This window comes from Entelurus aequoreus, linkage group LG24 (assembly GCF_033978785.1).
Source record: "Entelurus aequoreus isolate RoL-2023_Sb linkage group LG24, RoL_Eaeq_v1.1, whole genome shotgun sequence".
NCBI lineage: Eukaryota > Metazoa > Chordata > Actinopteri > Syngnathiformes > Syngnathidae > Entelurus > Entelurus aequoreus.
In genome coordinates, this window is record NC_084754.1 from 34,909,365 (window position 1) to 34,929,291 (window position 19,927).

The window sequence follows — 19,927 nt, forward strand, 5'->3', positions numbered from 1 at the left end:
AGTCTTGTCAACCAAGACAGCCCCACAACATCCAGAGCCTTAAGGAACTCCGGGCGGGTCTCATCCACCCCCGGGGCCTTGCCACCGAGGAGCTTTTTAACTACCTCAGCAACCTCAGCCCCAGAAATAGGAGAGCCCACCACAGATTCCCCAGGCACTGCTTCCTCATAGGAAGACGTGTCGGTGGGATTGAGGAGGTCTTCGAAGTATTCCCTCCACCGATCCACAACATCCGCAGTCGAGGTCAGCAGAACACCATCCGCACCAGACACGGTGTTGATAGTGCACTACTTCCCCTTCCTGAGGCGGCGGATGGTTGTCCAGAATCGCTTCGAAGCCGTCCGGAAGTCGTTTTCCATGGCCTCGCCGAACTCCTCCCATGTCCGAGTTTTTGCCTCCGCGACCGCTGTAGCGCACACCGCTTGGCCTGTCAGGTACCTGTCCTGCTGCCTCCGGAGTCTCATGAGCCAAAAGAACCCGATAGGACTCCTTCTTCAGCTTGACGGCATCCCTCACCGCCAGTGTCCACCAACGGGTTCTAGGATTACCGCCACGACAGGCACCAACTACCTTGCGGCCACAGCTCCAATCAGCCGCCTCGACAATAGAGGTGCGGAACATGGTCCACTCTGACTCAATGTCCAGCACCTCCCTCGTGACATGTTCAAAGTTCTTCCGGAGGTGGGAATTGAAACTCTCTCTGACAGGAGACTCTGCCAGACGTTCCCAGCAGACCCTCACAATGCGTTTGGGCTGCCGGGTCTGTCCGGCATCCTCCCCCACCATCGCAGCCAACTCACCACCAGGTGGTGATCGATTAGATTAGAACCCTCCCAAATATATTACACTACATCTAGGGATGTCCGATAATATCGGCCCTGCCGATATTATCGGCCGATAAATGCGTTTAATGTAATATCGGAAATTATCGGTATTGTTTTTTAATTATCTGTATCGTTTTTATTTTTTGGTTTTTATTTTTTATTTTTATTAAATCAACATAAAAAACACAAGATACACTTACAATTAGTGCACCAACCCAAAAAACCTCCCTCCCCCATTTCTTTCTGTTATCAATATTCTGCTTCCTACATGATATATCAATATATATCAATACAGTCTGCAAGGGATACAGTCCGTAAGCACACATGATTGTGCGTGCTGCTGCTCCACTAATAGTACTAACCTTTAACAGTTAATTTTACTCATTTTCATTCATTACTAGTTTCTATGTAACTGTTTTTATATTGTTTTACTTTCTTTTTTATTCAAGAAAATGTTTTTAATTTAGTTATCTTATTTTATTATTTTTTTTAAAAAGTACCTTATCTTCACCATACATGGTTGTCCAAATTAGGCATAATAATGTGTTAATTCCACGACTGCATATATCGGTTGATATCGGTATCGGTAATTAAGAGATGGACAATATCGGAATATCGGCAAAAAGCCATTATCGGACATCCCTAACTACATCCATTCATACATTATATTACTTTAATTTACTTTCACGTAGAAAAAACACTCACTTTTAAGGTGTTGCGACTTTTGTTTTATTTTGTAGTAGTAGCGACTTCCTTTATATTGACTTTATGGAAGTGCACATGCAAGTGACATCGAGGCCACATTGGGGCCTGTGCGCGTTTACACTGGAGTCTGATCAAAATCACATTGTAATTGCAGTGTAAACAATCAGCTGGAAAAAATGAGATTTAAAAAAAATCCGACTTGGGCCACTTTGGCCTGCAGTTTTTAACGTAGTCTTAGATTTGTTGACAATGGGCTAAATCTAAGGAATCAGATTGGATTAAGAAAATACTTGATTGAAGACAGCCCTACAAATAATAATACAACAAATCAAAGCGATACACAGTCGATCCCTGCCTATTCCTGGTTCAGCATTCGCTTCCCCGCATATTTTTGAGTTCCTTTCCTTTGCTTTAAATTGTAAATAGTCATTTTTATAAACATAACTTAATGAGAAAGTGGTGTGGTGGCAAAAAGAAGAGTTCTGCAGCTATCAATCCAGCAGAAAGCACAATTCCAGCGCAAGTTTTGTAAGTCAAAAACGTTATCCTGTAAACCTGTACTTCTTTCTGAACATGTCCAACTGGCTTCAAAATGTGTTTTTATAACTGGGAGAAAGATAGTGAAGGGTTTCAAAAATCAAATATAGTAATTTTTGTGCTTTTTATGAAGTGTCCATTATTCGTCATTTGCTGGGGGGTCTTGGAATGTAACAACATAAATAGAGGGGAACTATTGTTGGAGAACGCCATTGGCTACATTTGGTAAATAAACAGCATTTTATTTTGAGGCCCCCATTACAAAAAATGTTCACACTTTTTTATTTGAGAAGATGTTTATACTTTTTTCAGTCAAACTTGAATTTCATTGTATGCATGTTTTGTACTAAAACCAATTCATTAAAAAAATGGATTGTTCACTAATTTTTTTTTAATTTAAAATAAAAAAATAACATAATTCGAACATTCCCATTATAACTTGAACTACTAAACTATCATTATATCTTCCACTTGTATTATTAACAGTTAAGGAAAACTCTAGCGTGTACCTTGTGGCTGAGCTCTGTCAGGTCCAGAGTCTGGATTTGTCAGCCAGTTCATCCAGTCTCTGAGCATGCTCTGCGTGTCTCCTGAGGAACTCATCTCTGGTTTGGTTCATCTTACCCCCAGTGAGTTCCCGAAGGTGAGCAGAGTTCTCCACTGGGCTGTCTGGGTCGATGGTAGAGGCATTTGTTCGACCTTCAGCCACCTGAGACTGCAGGTAGTACTTATTAACACTGTTTGCAGCCCCTGGCAACAAAGAAATACAAATATTAATAACAAAGTGAAGCACTTCCCTAAATCACTGTGTCTTCATCAGTAAAACTGAGCAGTATCCTTTACCTAATTGGATTTAGCTGTCTTTCTGAACCATGTCTCCAATGGCCACTCACTTCCTAAGACTAAAAGCACATTTGGCGCTGGTTGTTTGTCATCTTTGTCATTGTACGAAGTAACCGACCACTTATCCCGCCCACCACCTCTTGATCAGTCCTTCTCAAATAGTGGGGCAGGGCCCCCTGGGGGAGTGCGTGCGACCTCGGGGAACATGCTTTTTTTGCCATAGCAGAATATGTTGAAGCACTTGGCTTCACTATAACCACGGTGGGAGACGAGTAAAGACCGGTTCAGAACATTTTAATGTGCTACATCATTATCAGCTCAATGGCTATTAGATCATTAAAAAGTTATCAGGTAACTACACAGAAATTCCTCACCACTCAGCAGAGGTGTGGACTCGAGTCACATGACTTGGACTCGAGTCATGAATTTGATGACTTTAGACTCGACTCGACAAAATGTAAAGAGACTAGCAACTCGACTTGGACTTTAACATCAATGACTTGTGACTTCACTTGGACTTGAGCCTTTTGACTTGACATGACTTGCTACTTTCCCCAAAACCCAAAGATTAAAAAGTTATTCAGGAGCGCTCCGTATCTTCCATTGTGTACGTGTGTGCTCTGCCTGTCAGTACAACAGCCAATCAAATTAGATTTCGTCCCACAGCATTCATCCAATCAAATTGCAGAACAACCAACGAAGAATAGCTCTCAAACAACGAGCCAGTGAGGAAAAATGACGCCAAAGATAGTTTCGTTCGGGTATTAAAACTACGACTTGGTCAACAAATAACGAATTGCAACAACTTCCAACTTTGTTCGACATTTGAAGTTGCACACAGAACGGCAAGTTTTGAATGTAAGCTAACGTTTATTGGCTAAGTAATGTAACTTTTATCTGCTGTGTAGTTAAATCAGTGAGGCTGTAAACTCACTGCTAACGTTATAACCATAGACATCTTATAAGTAGACGCAGCATCGAGCGCTACTGCCTACTGCCGCTGACGAGACGCGGGGCCGCCATCTTGGAGTGGTGATCCGCTCCACTCAGTGCAATTCATTTGGCAGGAGCAATGAACTGTCAGCGCATTCAATTAATCTTACCTCACTGAATACCACTGATTTTCAAGCATTTTTTTGATAAAGGACACATGTTTTGGCGTGTTTTATTATTCATAGTTTGCTTAACAGTAATAGAATATTCTTATATGCTATAAGTGACCAGACGTCCGAGATCAAAACTGGGAATATAATCCCAGAGAAGGGGGAAAAAACGGTCAGCTATTTTTAAATTCAAGAGACAATATGATTAGGTTATATATACATGCGTATATTCTACATAAACAATGTATGAATACATTAGATATCTATATATCTTAAGGACCTTCAGACTGTATCTCTGTTGCTGCAGCAGCAGAGTTTATTCTGTCTTGACACTTTGTATTGATATTTTGTATTACATTCTTCCCTTAACTCCTCTCTGAGCTTCCATCTTAACGTGGTAGAGTGGTTTTGCGTGTCCCAATGATCCTAGGAGCTATGTTCGGGGGCTTCTATGCCCCCTGGTAGGGTCTCCCAAGGCAAACTGGTCCTAGGTGAGGGATCAGACAAAGAGCAGCTCGAAGACCTCTATGAAGAACACGAACAAAGGACCCAGCTTTCCCTCGCCCGGACGCAGGTCACCGGGGCCCCCTCTGAAGCCAGGCCCGGAGGTGGGGCACGATGGCGAGCGCCTGGTGGCCGGGCCTGTCCCTATGGGGCCCGGCCGGGCACAGCCCGAAGAGGCAACGTGGGTCCCCCCCTCCAATGGGCTCACCACCCATAGCAGGGGCCATAGAGGTCGGGTGCAGTGTGAGCTGGGCGGCAGCCGAAGGCAGGGCACTTGGCGGTCTGATCCTCGGCTACCTAAACTAGCTCTTGGGACGTGGAACGTCACCTCGCTGGTGGGAAGGAGCCTGAGCTAGTGCGTGAGGTGGAGAAGTTCCGGCTAGATATAGTCGGACTCACTTCGACGCACAGCCAGGGCTCTGGAACCAGTTCTCTTGAGAGGGGCTGGACTCTCTTCCACTCTGGCGTTGCCGGCAGTGAGAGGCGACGGACTGGGGTGGCAATTCTTGTTGCCCCCCGGCTCAAAGCCTGCACGTTGGAGTTCAACCCAGTAGACGAGAGGGTAGCTTCCCTCCGCCTTCGGGTGGGGGGACGGGTCCTGACTGTTGTTTGCGCTTACACGCCAAACGGAAGCTCAGAGTACCCACCTTTTTTGGATTCACTCGAGGGAGTGCTGGAGAGTGCTCCCCCGGATGATTCCCTCGTTCTACTGGGGGACTTCAACGCTCATGTTGGCAACGACAGTGAAACCTGGAGAGGCGTGATTGGGAAGATTGGCCACCCGGATCTGAACCCGAGTGGTGTTTTGTTATTGGACTTTTGTGCTTGTCACAGATTGTCAATAACAAACACCATGTTCAAACATAAGGGTGTCCATATGTGCACTTGGTACCAGGACACCCTAGGCCGCAGTTCCATGATCGACTTTGTAGTTGTGTCATCGGATTTGCGGTCTCATGTTTTGGACACTCGGGTGAAGAGAGGGGCGGAGCTTTCTACCGATCACCACCTGGTGGTGAGTTGGCTGCGGTGGTGGGGGAGGATGCCAGACAGACCTGGCAGGCCCAAACGCATTGTGAGGATTTGCTGGGAACGCCTGGCAGAGTCTCCTGTCAGAGAAAGTTACAATTCCCACCTCCGGAAGAACTTTGAACATGTCACGAGGGAGGCGCTGGACATTGAGTCCGAGTGGACGATGTTCCGTACCTCTATTGTCGAGGCGGCCGATTGGAGCTGTGGCCGCAAGGTGGTTGGTGCCTGTCGTGGCGGTAATCCTAGAACCCGGTCCACCAGCGGTAAGGGATGCAGTCAAGCTGAAGAAAGAGTCCTATCGGGGTCTTTTGGCTCATAGGACTCTGGAGGCAGCAGACAGGTACCGACAGGCCAAGCGGTGTGCAGCTTCAGCGGTCGCGAAGGCAAAAACTCGGACATGGGAGGAGTTCGGGGAAGCCATGGAAAACGACTTCCGGACGGCTTCGAAGCGATTCTGGACCACCATCCGCCGCCTCAGGAAGGGGAAGCAGTGCAATGTCAACACCGTGTCTGGTGGGGATGGTGTTCTGCTGACCTCGACTGCGGATGTTGTGGATCGGTGGAGGGAATACTTCGAAGACCTCCTCAATCCTACCAGCACGTCTTCCTATGAGGAAGCAGGGCCTGGGGAATCTGTGGTGGGCTCTCCTATTTCTGGGGCTGAGGTTGCCGAGGTAGTTAAAAAACTTCTCGGTGGCAAGGCCCCTGGGATGGATGAGACCCGCCCGGAGTTCCTTAAGGCTCTGGATGTTGTGGGGCTGTCTTGGTTGACAAGACTTTGCAACATCGCGTGGACATCGGGGGCGGTACCTCTGGATTGGCAGACCGGGGTGGTGGTTCCTCTCTTTAAGAAGGGGAACCGGAGGGTGTGTTCCAGCTATCGTGGGATCACACTCCTCAGCCTTCCCGGTAAGGTCTATTCAGGTGTACTGGAGAGGAGGCTACGCCTGATAGTCGAACCTCGGATTCAGGAGGAACAGTGTGGTTTTCGTCCTGGTCGTGGAACTGTGGACCAGCTCTATACTCTCGACAGGGTCCTTGAGGGTGCATGGGAGTTTGCCCAACCAGTCTACATGTGCTTTGTGGACTTGGAGAAGGCATTCGACCGTGTACCCCGGGAAGTCCTGTGGGGAGTGCTCAGAGAGTATGGGGTAACAGACTGTCTTATTGTGGCGGTTCGCTCCCTGTATAATCAGTGTCAGAGCGTGGTCCGCATTGCCGGCAGTAAGTCGGACCTGTTTCCAGTGAGGGTTGGACTTGGCCAAGGCTGCCCTTTGTCACCGATTCTGTTCATAACCTTTATGGACAGACTTTCTAGGCGCAGTCAGGGCGTTGAGGGTATCTGGTTTGGTGGCTGCAGGATTAGGTCTCTGCTATTTGCAGATGATGTGGTCCTGATGGCTTCATCTGGCCAGGATCTTTAGCTCTCACTGGATCGGTTCGCAGCCGAGTGTGAAGCGACTGGGATGGGAATCAGCACCTCCAAGTCCGAGTCCATGGTTCTCGCCCGGAAAAGGGTGGAGTGCCATCTCCGGGTTGGGGAGGAGATCTTGCCCCAAGTGGAGGAGTTCAAGTACTTCGGAGTCTTGTTCACGAGTGAGGGAAGAGTGGATCGTGAGATCGACAGGCGGATCGGTGCGGCGTCTTCAGTAATGCGGACGCTATATCGATCCGTTGTGGTGAAGAAGGAGCTGAGCCGAAAGGCAAAGCTCTCGATTTACCGGTCGATCTACGTTCCCATCCTCACCTATGGTCATGAGCTTTGGGTCATGACCGAAAGGACGAGATCCCGGGTACAAGCGGCCGAAATTAGTTTCCTTCGCCGGGTGGCGGGGCTCTCCCTTAGAGATAGGGTGAGAAGCTCGGCCATCCGGGAGGAGCTCAAAGTAAAGCCGCTGCTCCTCCACATAGAGAGGAGCCAGATGAGGTGGTTCGGGCATCTGGTCAGGATGCCACCCGAACGCCTCCCTAGGGAGGTGTTTCGGGCACGTCCGACCGGTAGGAGGCCACGGGGAAGACCCAGGACACGTTGGGAAGACTATCTCTCCCGGCTGGCCTGGGAACGCCTCGGGATCCCCCGGGAGGAGCTGGACGAAGTGGCTGGGGAGAGGGAAGTCTGGGCTTCGCTGCTTAGGCTGCTGCCCCCGCGACCCGACCTCGGATAAGTTAAAGTTAAAGTTAAAGTTAAAGTACCAATGATTGTCACACACACACTAGGTGTGGTGAAATTTGTTCTCTGCATTTGACCCATCCCCTTGTTCACCCCCTGGGAGGTGAGGGGCGAAGTGGGCGCGGCAGAAGAAGATGGATGGATGGATTCTTCCCTTAAATGATCATGTTTACAGTCATTGTTTTATATGTATTTTTGATGTATGTCGCTTTGGATAAAAGCGTCTGCCAAATACTTAAACATATATAAACATCTGAAAGTCTTTATATCAGCTAAAACCACCAATGTGTTTCACTGGATTCAGAATAAAACCAAATTCTGTCTTACCCAACAATGTTAGTATTTGAATATTGTTACTTGAAGACTTATTCCTGGTTACAATTATACTGTTAAGAAAGTATTGTCTTATATTTTGCCTAAAATGAGAATGCATCATAATCAGTGGCGGCTGGTAAATTTTGTTTTAGGTGGGGCTGAAAGTTTGTAAACCAAACCCCTGTAGGAGGGTCATCCTCCCCCAGAAGATTTCTTTGTGATTTTCACATACAAATATTGAAGATCTTTGCTCCTTCTCAACTCTGTGGTAATATTCTTTTCACAAAATACAAAAAATAGTACATCAATGTTAAATCTTGCTTGTGAAAAGTGTTACCCCGATTCCTATTTTCAACAGTCCGCTCATTTGAGCAGGAAAACGCTGAACACCAGCCCGGCATCTTTGTTTTCTACCTGTCAACTGTCAGTTTAGGCTGCTCGCCGGCTCCTCATCACCACTTCAAAATGGCGGCCAAATTGCTCGCGCCACAGCAGCCAATGCTGCGTCTACTTATAAGAAGTCTATGGTTATTACGTCATTGCAAACACGGCAATATGTTGCGTCCACTGCAGTTCGCTACCTTATTCATACTTTTTGTCAAGCGATTTTTTTAAGCAGGGTTGCATGAGGTACCTACACATAACGCTACGTTAGTCAATGTATCACACACAGTAACGTAACGTTAGACGGCGGTCAGCAGCACCGCATATTTTAGCCACCTACAAAAAGACAAACATAGTCAAATAAAGGTCAGTTAAAATGTATACTATATTAAGAATATGTGTACATATTGCATAGGGCCCTGACATCTAAAAAGTACAACTCTGTTCATTGTTATGTTCATGTATTTGTTATGTTTTTCATGTGTACGCACACATCAACACACATACAGTATGAGATGAGATCAATTGAGATAAGGTAAGAACAGGATAGAAACTGCTGTGGAACTAGTTACAATGCAATATGCCATGGAAATACAATGTTAACACTTTTGTACAAATAAGTACAGTTGCACTTGTTTTTTCAAATGTGTTTATTCTGTAAAGGAATGAGTTAAATGTTTAAACTGACTGGTTAATAGTGCTATTATGAAGTGCAATGTCAGCACTATTTTTTTTCCTGCAATTTCAAATGCACTTGTTTTAATAAATAAATACAGCGTTTTAAAAGCGTACACAATCTGTGTAAATATATTAGTCTGTTGTTAAAAGGACTTGAAAGGACTGGAAACTCAAAATGCAGGACTTGGGACTTGACTTGAGACTTTCCAGTCTTGACTTTGGACTTGACTCGGCACTTGCCTGTCTTGACTTGGGACTTGACTCGAGACTTGAGGGCAAAGACTTGAGACTTACTTGTGCCTTGCAAAACAATGACTTGGTCCCACCTTTGCCACTCAGCGCTTCACATTTTGCATTTTCATAGTTTTTATTTTCTTGGCCTGAATATAAAGGGGCTGTTTGCAACCTTTACACGGATGTCAACAGGGTGCTACCTTTCCAGAGTGTTTTAGGCATTACACGCCACTTTGTTCTGGTTTAGCATGTAATGACATTACTATAGTGGTATGGAACACACACGTGCAGTAGCTTTGTGTGTGGTCAGCTAATGTATAGCAATTTAATAAAGTAGAACTGATCTTTTTTGGAATTTTGCCTATCGTTCACAATCATTATGAACGACATGACGATGGGTGTATTTTTTAATCCATTCTAAATATTAAATACATGCGATCAAAAGTCTGCTTAATGGAGCCTATTCTGCCCATTAAGCCCTTTAAAAACATCTAAAAAACCTCCATTAAGGTTTTAAATACATGCTGTAAGTATATATGTAGCATAATGTAGTAACGGGCACATTTATAATAACATTTAATATTTACATATTTTGCCCATTTTAAGCATACACATTAATTTAAAAGACACATCATGACGTTCGCTTTTTTTTTTAACATCACTGGTTTCTACTCACTGCAGACTTTATGGGAGCAAACATAATAAAACATCACATACTGCGCAATATCTGCTGTCATTAGGATAACGACTGATAAAATGTTCATTTATTCTCATTTAGATTAAGAATGACTCATAATCCTCGCGAAGTAAAGTGTGGTGGAACCAAGCTTCTTTTTTGTCGATGTCGTCTAAATTGGCTGTCAAAGTGTACCAACTTGTCGGAGTAGGTCTTTGTTCTTCTATTATCCAGGTGAAATGCATGACAGTACAGTACCAACAACTGAGAACATCTAACTCAAGCCCCTCTTCACCCCCTTACAAAGATATGAACTTGTGATGCAGAGTTTATTTGACCTAAAAATAAATAAATGAATAAATAAAATGTATTAAATAAAGGCTATGGATACATTTGTATCTGATTGAGTGGAAGAAGTATTTGATCCAAGCAGCAAGCATTCTGAGCCCCACAGATGTATCATGTGCCCACGTACCAGGGTTGACTAGTGGAATTTCTTGCTTTATCAATGGGGTTGGGACCATCAGTTGTTTTGTGAATGAGAAGGTGTGACCAAACTTTTGGCCTGTACTGTAGACAGTATACAATGTAGTAAGACACGTTAATAACAATATATAATATGTACAATATTTACCGTATTTTGGTCATTTTTTGCATTGCCGGAACTGCAGTTCCCTCGGCGCATTTATTTCCGTTTCCATAGCGGCGCACTTCAGACTTCCGGCAACAAATGTGTGTTCCTACTTCCTGTGTTTTTTAATCATGGCGGACTTGATAATAAGCAACGAAGACGACTATGTTTTGACAAATGAGGATTCACAACCTTATCTTTTTGAAGTTGAATATACGGAGGATGAACTGCTGCTTCTAGAAGCGAGCACTAAGAAGAGGGTGAAACTTTGGAGCAGACAGAAGCAGAAAGAGTGAGGTCGCCGTGACTTTGACGCTGTAAATGTGTAACTTGAAGTCAAGCTAGTTCAACATAAATGGAGTGCTTAACCAGGCAACTTCAAAAACGTCCCTGACCAGCTGGACAAAACGAACAACAAGTGTGTCACTTTAATATGATAAATGCAGCACGTCATTTGTGTTACTACAACTACAGTACATACACGGTCGAGCGAACTCTGTACCGGGCTAATACCTTACAGATACTGTAATATGATTATTCATGTTTTTCAGTCAGTACTGATTGGTGTCCTATCACATTGTGTTGTGCATTACATACTCAAAGGCGATTCGGATCCTAACACATAAGTTAGCTTATCTCTCGCCGTTGTTAGGTTTTATGGCTAACACCAAGGCATGCCAATGTGTTCGCTCTTACAATAACAATGTTGCTACAGCTCGGTTATTATACAGGTTACAGAACGTAAATGAAGTATTGTTTGCGGTTTTTGAATGCATTTTTAAAGTGATTTAGAGGTAGAATTGATTGCTCCTATTAGCTGCATTGAACGAGACTGAGTTGATTTTGATATATTAGAATGCAAAACTTTTGTCCTGTTGTCTCTCATGATTGTGCAAAATTCCCCAAAAAGTGCTGTTCCCCTTTAACTTGTAGGGTAATTTGAATGCCTCTTGATTGACGGGAACGTGCAAAAACCAAAGATGGAGAGCAAAAACAAGAGCGGAGGAGAGGTATTGGAATTGAGCCTAAGTCATGTTTTGCATGTTTTTATGAAATACTTTTTCCCCCAGTCAAAAACAAACTAATGGTATTTCTATATCATGTCGCTCTCTACTATCATAAACAAACATTATTGACTGTTCATATCTTTGTAAGGGGGTAAACTTACAAAAGGGAAATAAATACCTTTTTATTCTCACCTCTGATGTCCGAGTTCTTGATGAACTCAGCCTGTTCTAAAATGTCCTGAACCGTCTGCTCCAGTTTCTGAGCGTGTGCCGTCAGCATTTTCAGTTGATTGTCCATGGCGTCGTCCTCCTGCCGCACGTCCATCAGCGTCTTTTCAGTGTCATTAAGTGAGTGGCTAAGAGCTTCCATCAAGTCACTGATGGACAATCAGAGGCCGTTGGTTAGATTTGAAAGCTTTAAGCTCGGTTTAATGATGGCAGTTTGAACTACCCAAATAAAATCCATTCTCACCTAGCCTCTTTTAGGAGCTGCTGGATCTCGCTTAATGGTTGTGAGGCCGGGTTCTGGTCAAGGAGGGCGTGGATGTCGGAGGCGCTCCTCTCCATGATGTCAATGGACTTTCTGTAGGGCCCACTTACTCCACTAGCTTTGATAGCATTTACCTTGTTTGCAAGGCGATGTGTCTGATTGGTCAGCTGCCCAATGACCACGTCCCACTCAGAAAAGCAGAGGTGGCAGCGCTGGCAGTCAGGGAAGGTACCAGAGAAGCCACGGGCACAAGTGTCACAGCGTGGTCCAGACACACCTTGTACACACGCGCAGTGACCCATGATCCTGTTGCACTGCTGCTGTGCAATACCACGAGGATCACAGTCACATGCTGGCGGGAAAACAACACACAGATTTAGATTTTCTTACTGCTTTAAGCAGGAAAAATAAGTCCAAAAGACTCAACATTTTTGCAGAAGAGATGGGCCAAAACACTTCTGTTTGTGGGTGATATATACATTGTGGAATATTGATACACCTCAGGTAACATGGATAGTTAGATAAATAGTTGGCTTATTGATACTTTGCAGGAAGCCAAAACGTAAGTAAAAAAAAAAGAATAATGTAAATCAAATACAATGAACATAAAAAAAACCCACAGCCTCCTATGTATAATTTGTATTATCAATACTATAGAGATGGGTAAATGGCGCCTGAGTGAGTGTATGTCACACTCACTAATGACAACACCGATCCTGTGTTAGTGTTTCATCATGGTCATCTGCTGAATTGAAAAAGTTACTACATAAAACAAAGTTGGTTTATTAAGATCCCTAGTAGCTGCTGCAATAGTACAATCCCTGGCAAAATGTATGGAATCACCAGTCTTGGAGGATGTTCAGTAAATTGACATGAAACAATAAATGTCAAATCAAACTTCATTTATATAGCACTTTTCATACACAGACGAGAGGCAATTACAAAGTGCCGTACAAAAAAAAAAAGATATTTTAACCCCAGAGCGAGTAAAAGTTTGCATTTTTTTTAAAGTTTTATCATTTTGACAGTGTAAGGCTGTGAATGTGCACAGGCTGAGGTCTGAGGCGCAAGGAAGGCAAGTAAAAGAGACTTACCAGGAATACTTGCCAAAAAAGAAAAAGGAAAGGAAAAATACTTTAGTTTCACATGGACAGATTACCTTTCCTGTAAAATTAAATAAAAAAGATGAAAATATTTATAACTTTATAAGCCGTGTTACGTTTTGTGGCTCTATACTTTTTTTCTTGAGCGGAAAATGCATTTTTCCGCATTTATTTTTTGATAGTAAAGGTTGCAGACCCCTGTTCTAAATGACCTCTTCTGTAACGCAATTAGTCATTGAAGTGTACTTTTGTAATCATTTCCCCATATTTCTACACAATAATTCAGATATGATAACATAAGCGAGCAGTATAGAGAATATGGGGAGAACATATTTAGCTTTATTCACTATTAATACTGCTACTGAAAAAACTGTTACGGACTACCACAATTTATATTCCTGATTTCTTTTAGTGAGTCTTAAAGCCAGAAAGTTGACATTTTGAAATGACTATAGTTTTGTGTTATCTGTTCTTTTTCTACAAAATAAACAACTGAATGAACATCCGCCAACTCTGGTGATTCCATAATTGTTTTCAAGGGTTGTTTGAGCGGGGGTCTCAAATTTTCGCTAAGCTGGTGAACACACTATTTTAACTTAATGCTTACTCCATTTTTTGGACTAACTCCCCTTTCTTTTTTTTGCATTTTAAAGCTTTACTTAGAAGAACCTTTTTAAAATCCATTATCCAACAGTGCAAAATGTCAATTCTTGAACATTTTCAACATTTTGATCAGGAGTTTATGTGTCTGTGGTCCTGCAACAGAAAGGAAGAGAGCACTTTCTGTCATGTGTGATTGATTGATGGCAAAAGCAGAATACCTGCCCCCTGGTGGCGAAATGGAGGTACAACTCCCAACATGACTGTTCAGGAAAAGACAAATAAAGGCTCTTGAATACAAATTTACAGATGACAAATAATATAAACACTACTAAATGTGACCACACATGTCACAGTACTGTATATATCATATGTTATTATATATTACTGAATATTAACTATTCTTGTTGACATATATTTTGTAGGAAAAAATGCTTAACACAAAATTATCAAAAAAGAATATAAAATTTAATGCATTACCAAAATGACTAAGAAGAAAACAAATGGGATATGGGTTGGAGTTATTTTTGGAGGAGCAATATGCGGCAGGATTTTATTGAAGCTCTGGCCCAGGACAATCCTTTTTTCTGTGGGAGTAGGACGAGACAGTTTGTAAAAATCCACTCCAGTGTCACCCTATAGTGCAAGGCAGCTCACGGTTTGAGTCTGGACCCAGATGCCAGCCCATTTGGGAATTGGATCTATAGTAAGTACATTTTTTAAGTATTCAAACTTTTGACGGAGTTCTTCTATCTTTTTTTTTTTTTTTTTCTTTTTATAATGTCCTGCCCAGCTTCTCGGGCAAATCATATAGTAGATGTAGATGATCATATAGTAGATGTAGATGATCATATAGTAGATGTAGATGATCATATAGTAGATGTAGATGATCATATAGTAGATGTAGATGATCATATAGTAGATGTAGATGATCATATAGTAGATGTAGATGATCATATAGCAGATGTAGATGATCATATAGCAGATGTAGATGATCATATAGTAGATGTAGATGATCATATAGTAGATGTAGATGATCATATAGTAGATGTAGATGATCATATAGTAGATGTAGATGATCATATAGTAGATGTAGATGATCATATAGTAGATGTAGATGATCATATAGCAGATGTAGATGATCATATAGTAGATGTAGATGATCATATAGTAGATGTAGATGATCATATAGTAGATGTAGATGATCATATAGTAGATGTAGATGATCATATAGCAGATGTAGATGATCATATAGTAGATGTAGATGATCATATAGTAGATGTAGATGATCATATAGTAGATGTAGATGATCATATAGTAGATGTAGATGATCATATAGAAGATGTAGATGATCATATAGTAGATGTAGATGATCATATAGTAGATGTAGATTATCATATAGTAGATGTAGATGATCATATAGTAGATGTAGATGATCATATAGCAGATGTAGATGATCATATAGTAGATGTAGATGATCATATAGTAGATGTAGATGATCATATAGTAGATGTAGATGATCATATAGTAGATGTAGATGATCATATAGTAGATGTAGATGATCATATAGTAGATGTAGATGATCATATAGTAGATGTAGATGATCATATAGTAGATGTAGATGATCATATAGCAGATGTAGATGATCATATAGTAGATGTAGATGATCATATAGCAGATGTAGATGATCATATAGTAGATGTAGATGATCATATAGCAGATGTAGATGATCATATAGTAGATGTAGATGATCATATAGCAGATGTAGATGCCCATATCGGCTGTTCACATTTACTTTACAAAAGAGAAGTGTAGGATACTTCTCTTGTTGCCTTACTTGTATTTTGACTTTATTAAATGTATTTATATAATCATTTGGTGCAGCCGGGCCGGAGCAGGAGGGGATAGAAAGAGAGAAAAAGGAAGACAGAGGGGGGAATTGTGGGGACAAGAGGGGGATTAGACAGAGAGACAAAAACAACAACAGCAAACACAACAACAACAACAACAACAACAACAACAACAACAGAGTAACTATCTTTAACGGCGCAGCTTTTATAGTTTTCGTATGAGTGAGTACGGAGGATTCCCCGAAAATGTAGGCTTTATCGCTGTTTGTGTATATTTTTATCCTTCGAATACTAGTTGATCATGTTTTTTTAACTTTTTATGGAAAATTTTAGGGAAGTGAATCTTACGACAACTAACCATTGAAGTCGATTCTGATTCCTGGGGTGACAATTTGATTCAGATTAAATTCTCGATTCAACATGATCCTTGATTCAAACCGATTCTCACAATATAAGTTTTGCTATGCAAATTTGAATAAAAGATTTTCAAACCAGGTTTCAGGTTACTCCTATTTGCTGCGACATATGACATTTAAAGGCAGGGAGGCAGTGTGGAGATGGCCTAAAAAACACATTCTGAATCGATTTGGAATCATAATAAAAAATAAGCGCGATTCGAATGTGAATGTATTTTTTTGCAGCACCCCTAGGAAATATAGCAAAACATTTTGTAACAGACCTACTTTTACCCGCTTTTTCATAACAAATCTAAAGGGACAGTTTTGTCAAACCCACATTTGTTTCACTCTTCCCTAACTCCATTTGTAAACAAGCTAGAGTTCCATCTAAAAAAATATACAGTATATACAATACATGCCAACAATTTGGACACACCTTCTCATTCAATGCGTTTTCTTTATTTTCATGACTATTTACCAGAGGTGTGGACTCGAGTCACATGACTTGGACTCGAGTCAGACTCGAGTCATGAATTTGATGACTTTAGACTCGACTTGACAAAATGTAAAGAGACTTGCAACTCGACTTAGACCTTAGACACTTTAACATCAATGACTTGTGACTTCACTTGGACTTGAGCCTTTTGACTTGACATGACTTGCTACTTTCCCCAAAACCCAAAGCTTAAAAAGTTATTTGGGAGCGCTCCATATCTTTCATTTTGTACGTCTGTGTCTATCTGTCAGCGTGTGTGCTGCGTGTCAGCGTGTGTGCTCTCAGTACAACAGCCAATCAAATGAGATCTACATTGTTTTCATCACACAGCATTCATCCAATCAAATTGCAGGACAACCAACGAACAAGAGTTGTCAAACAACGCGCCAGTGAGAAACAATTATGCCAATGTTGGTTTCATTCGGGTATAAAAACTACGACTTGGTCAACAAAAAACGAATTGCCGTATGCAAATCACGCAGTTCGAATATTACAGACGGAGACGCAACAACTTCCAACTTCGTTCGACATTTGAAGTTGCACAAAGAAGGGTAAGTTTTGAATGTAAGATAACGTTTATTGGCTAAGTAACGTGACTTTTATTTGCTGTGTAGTTAAATCAGTGAGGCTGTAAACTCACTGCTAACGTCATAACCATAGACATCTTATAAGGGTACACAGCATGGAGCGCTACTGCCTACTGGCGCAGACGAGACGCGGGGCCGCCATCTTGGAGTGGTGATCCGCTCCACTCAGTGCAATTCATTTGGCAGGAGCAATGAACTGTCAGCCCATTTAATTCATTTTACCTCACTGAATACCACTCATTTTCACGCGCTTTTTTGTCATACGTGTAGCTATGATAAAGGACACATGTTTTATTATTCATAGTTTGCTTAACAGTAATATAATATTCTTATACGCTATAAGTGACCAGACGTCCGAGATCAAAACTGGGAATATAATCCCAGAGAAGAGGGAAAAAAACGGTCAGCTATTTTTAAATTGAAGAAACAATATGATTAGGTTATATATACATGCTACATAAACAATGTATGAATACATTAGATATGTATATATCTTAGGGACCTATAGACTGTATCTCTGTTGCTGCAGCAGCAGAGAGTTTATTCTGTCGTGACACTTTGTATTGATATTTTGTATTACATTATTCCCTTAAATGATAATGTTCACAGTGATTGTTATATATGTATTTTTTATCTATGTCGCTTTGGATAAAAGCATCTGCCAAATAATTAAACATAAACATATATAAACACCTGAAAGTCTTTACATCAGCTAAAACCACCAATCTGTTTCATTGGATTCAGAATAAAACCAAATGCTGTCTAACTCAACAATGTTAGTATTTGAATATTGTTACTAGAAGACTTATTCCTGGTTACAATTATACTGTTAAGAAAGTATTGTCTTATACTTTGCCTAAAATGAGAATGCATCATAATCAGTGGCGGCTGGTGAATTTTGTTTTAGGTGGGGCAGAAAGTTTGTAAACCAAACCCCTATAGGGGCGTCATCCTCCCCCAGAAGATTTCTTTGTGATTTTCACATTCAAATATTGAAGATCTTTGCTCCTTCTCAACTCTGTGGTAATATTCTTTTCACAAAATACAACCAATAGTACGTTAATGTTAAATCTTACTTGTGAAAAGTAATCCCCCGATTCCTATTTTCAACAGTCCACTCATTTGAGCAGGAAAACGCTGAACACCAGCCCGGCATCTTTGTGTTCTACCTGTCAACTGTCAGTTTAGGCTGCTCGCCGGCTCCTCATCACCACTTCAAGATGGCGGCCAAATTGCTCGCACACAGCAACCAATGCTGCGTCTACTAATAAGATGTCTATGGTTATAACGTCATTGCAAACACGGCAATCTGTTGCGTCCACTGCAGTTCGCTACCTTAATCATACTTTTTGTCAAGCGATTTTTTTTTTAAGCAGGGTTTCATGAGGTACCTACACATAACGTTACGTTAGTCAATGTATCACACACAATACGTAACGTTAGACGGCGGTCAGCAGCACTGTGTATTTTAGCCACCTACAAAAAGACAAACATAGTCAAATAAGGGTCAGTTTAAATGTATACTATATTAAGAATATGTGTACATATGGCATAGGGCCCTGACATTTAAAAAGTACAACTCTGTTCATTGTTATGTTCATGTATTTGTTATGTTTTTCATGTGTACGCACACATCAACACACATACAGTATGAGATGAGATCAATGAGATAAGGTAAGAACAGAATAGAAACTGCTGTGGAACTAGTTACAATGCAATATGCCATGGAAATACAATGTTAACACTTTTGTACAAATAAGTACAGTTGCACTTGTTTTTGCAAATGTGTTTATTCTGTAAAGGAATGAGTTAAATGTTTAAAATTGTTTAAACTATTAAAATGACTGGTTAATAGTGCTATTATGAAGTGCAATGTCAGCACTATTTTTTTCCCTGCAATTTCAAATGCACTTGTTTTAATAAATAAATACAGCGTTTTAAAAGCATACACAATCTGTGTAAATATATTAGTCTGTGGTTAAAATGACTTGAAAGGACTCGAAACTCAAAATGCAGGACTTGGGACTTGACTTGAGACTTTCCAGTCTTGACTTTGGGCTTGACTCGGGACTTGCAAAGCAATGACTTGGTCCCACCTCTGCTATTTACATTGTAGATTGTCACTATAGGCATCAAAACTATGAATGAAAACATGTGGAGTTATGTACTTAACAAAAAAAGGTGAAATAACTGAAAATATGTTTTATATTTTCCTTTCTTCAAAATAGCCACCCTTTGCTCTGATTACTGCTTTGCACACTCTTGGCATTCTCTTGATGAGCTTCAAGCACACCTATGAAGTGAAAACCATTCCAGGTGACTACCTCTTGAAGCTCATCGAGAGAATGCCAAGAGTGTGCAAAGCAGTAATCAGAGCAAAGGGTGGCTATTTTGAAGAAACTAGAATATAAAACATGTTTTCAGTTATTTCACCTTTTTTTGTTAAGTACATAACTCCACATGTGTTCATTCATAGTTTTGATGCCTTCAGTGACTATCTACAATGTATAGCCATGAAAAAAAAGAAAACGCATTGAACAAGAAGGTGTGTCCAAACTTTTGGCCTGTACTGTGTGTGTGTATATATATATATATATATATATATATATATATATATATATATATATATATATATATATATATATATATATATATATATATATATATATATATATATATATATATATATATGTAAGTTATTGGTATTGGTCTTGAGAAGCAGAACGTTACTGGTATCGGTTTGGAAAAAAAATATGGTCC

General features: G+C 41.2%; 1 protein-coding gene across 1 annotated transcript in view; it reads right to left on the minus strand.

The window, feature by feature from the left end:
* Positions 1 to 19,927, minus strand: part of LOC133641808 (laminin subunit beta-1-like) — a 111,797-nt gene that overhangs the window by 10,489 nt on the left and 81,381 nt on the right. The window contains 4 exon segments of the mRNA XM_062035841.1: positions 2,576 to 2,610; positions 2,613 to 2,816; positions 11,836 to 12,020; positions 12,116 to 12,485. Coding sequence (XP_061891825.1) covers positions 2,576 to 2,610; positions 2,613 to 2,816; positions 11,836 to 12,020; positions 12,116 to 12,485 — 794 coding nt within the window.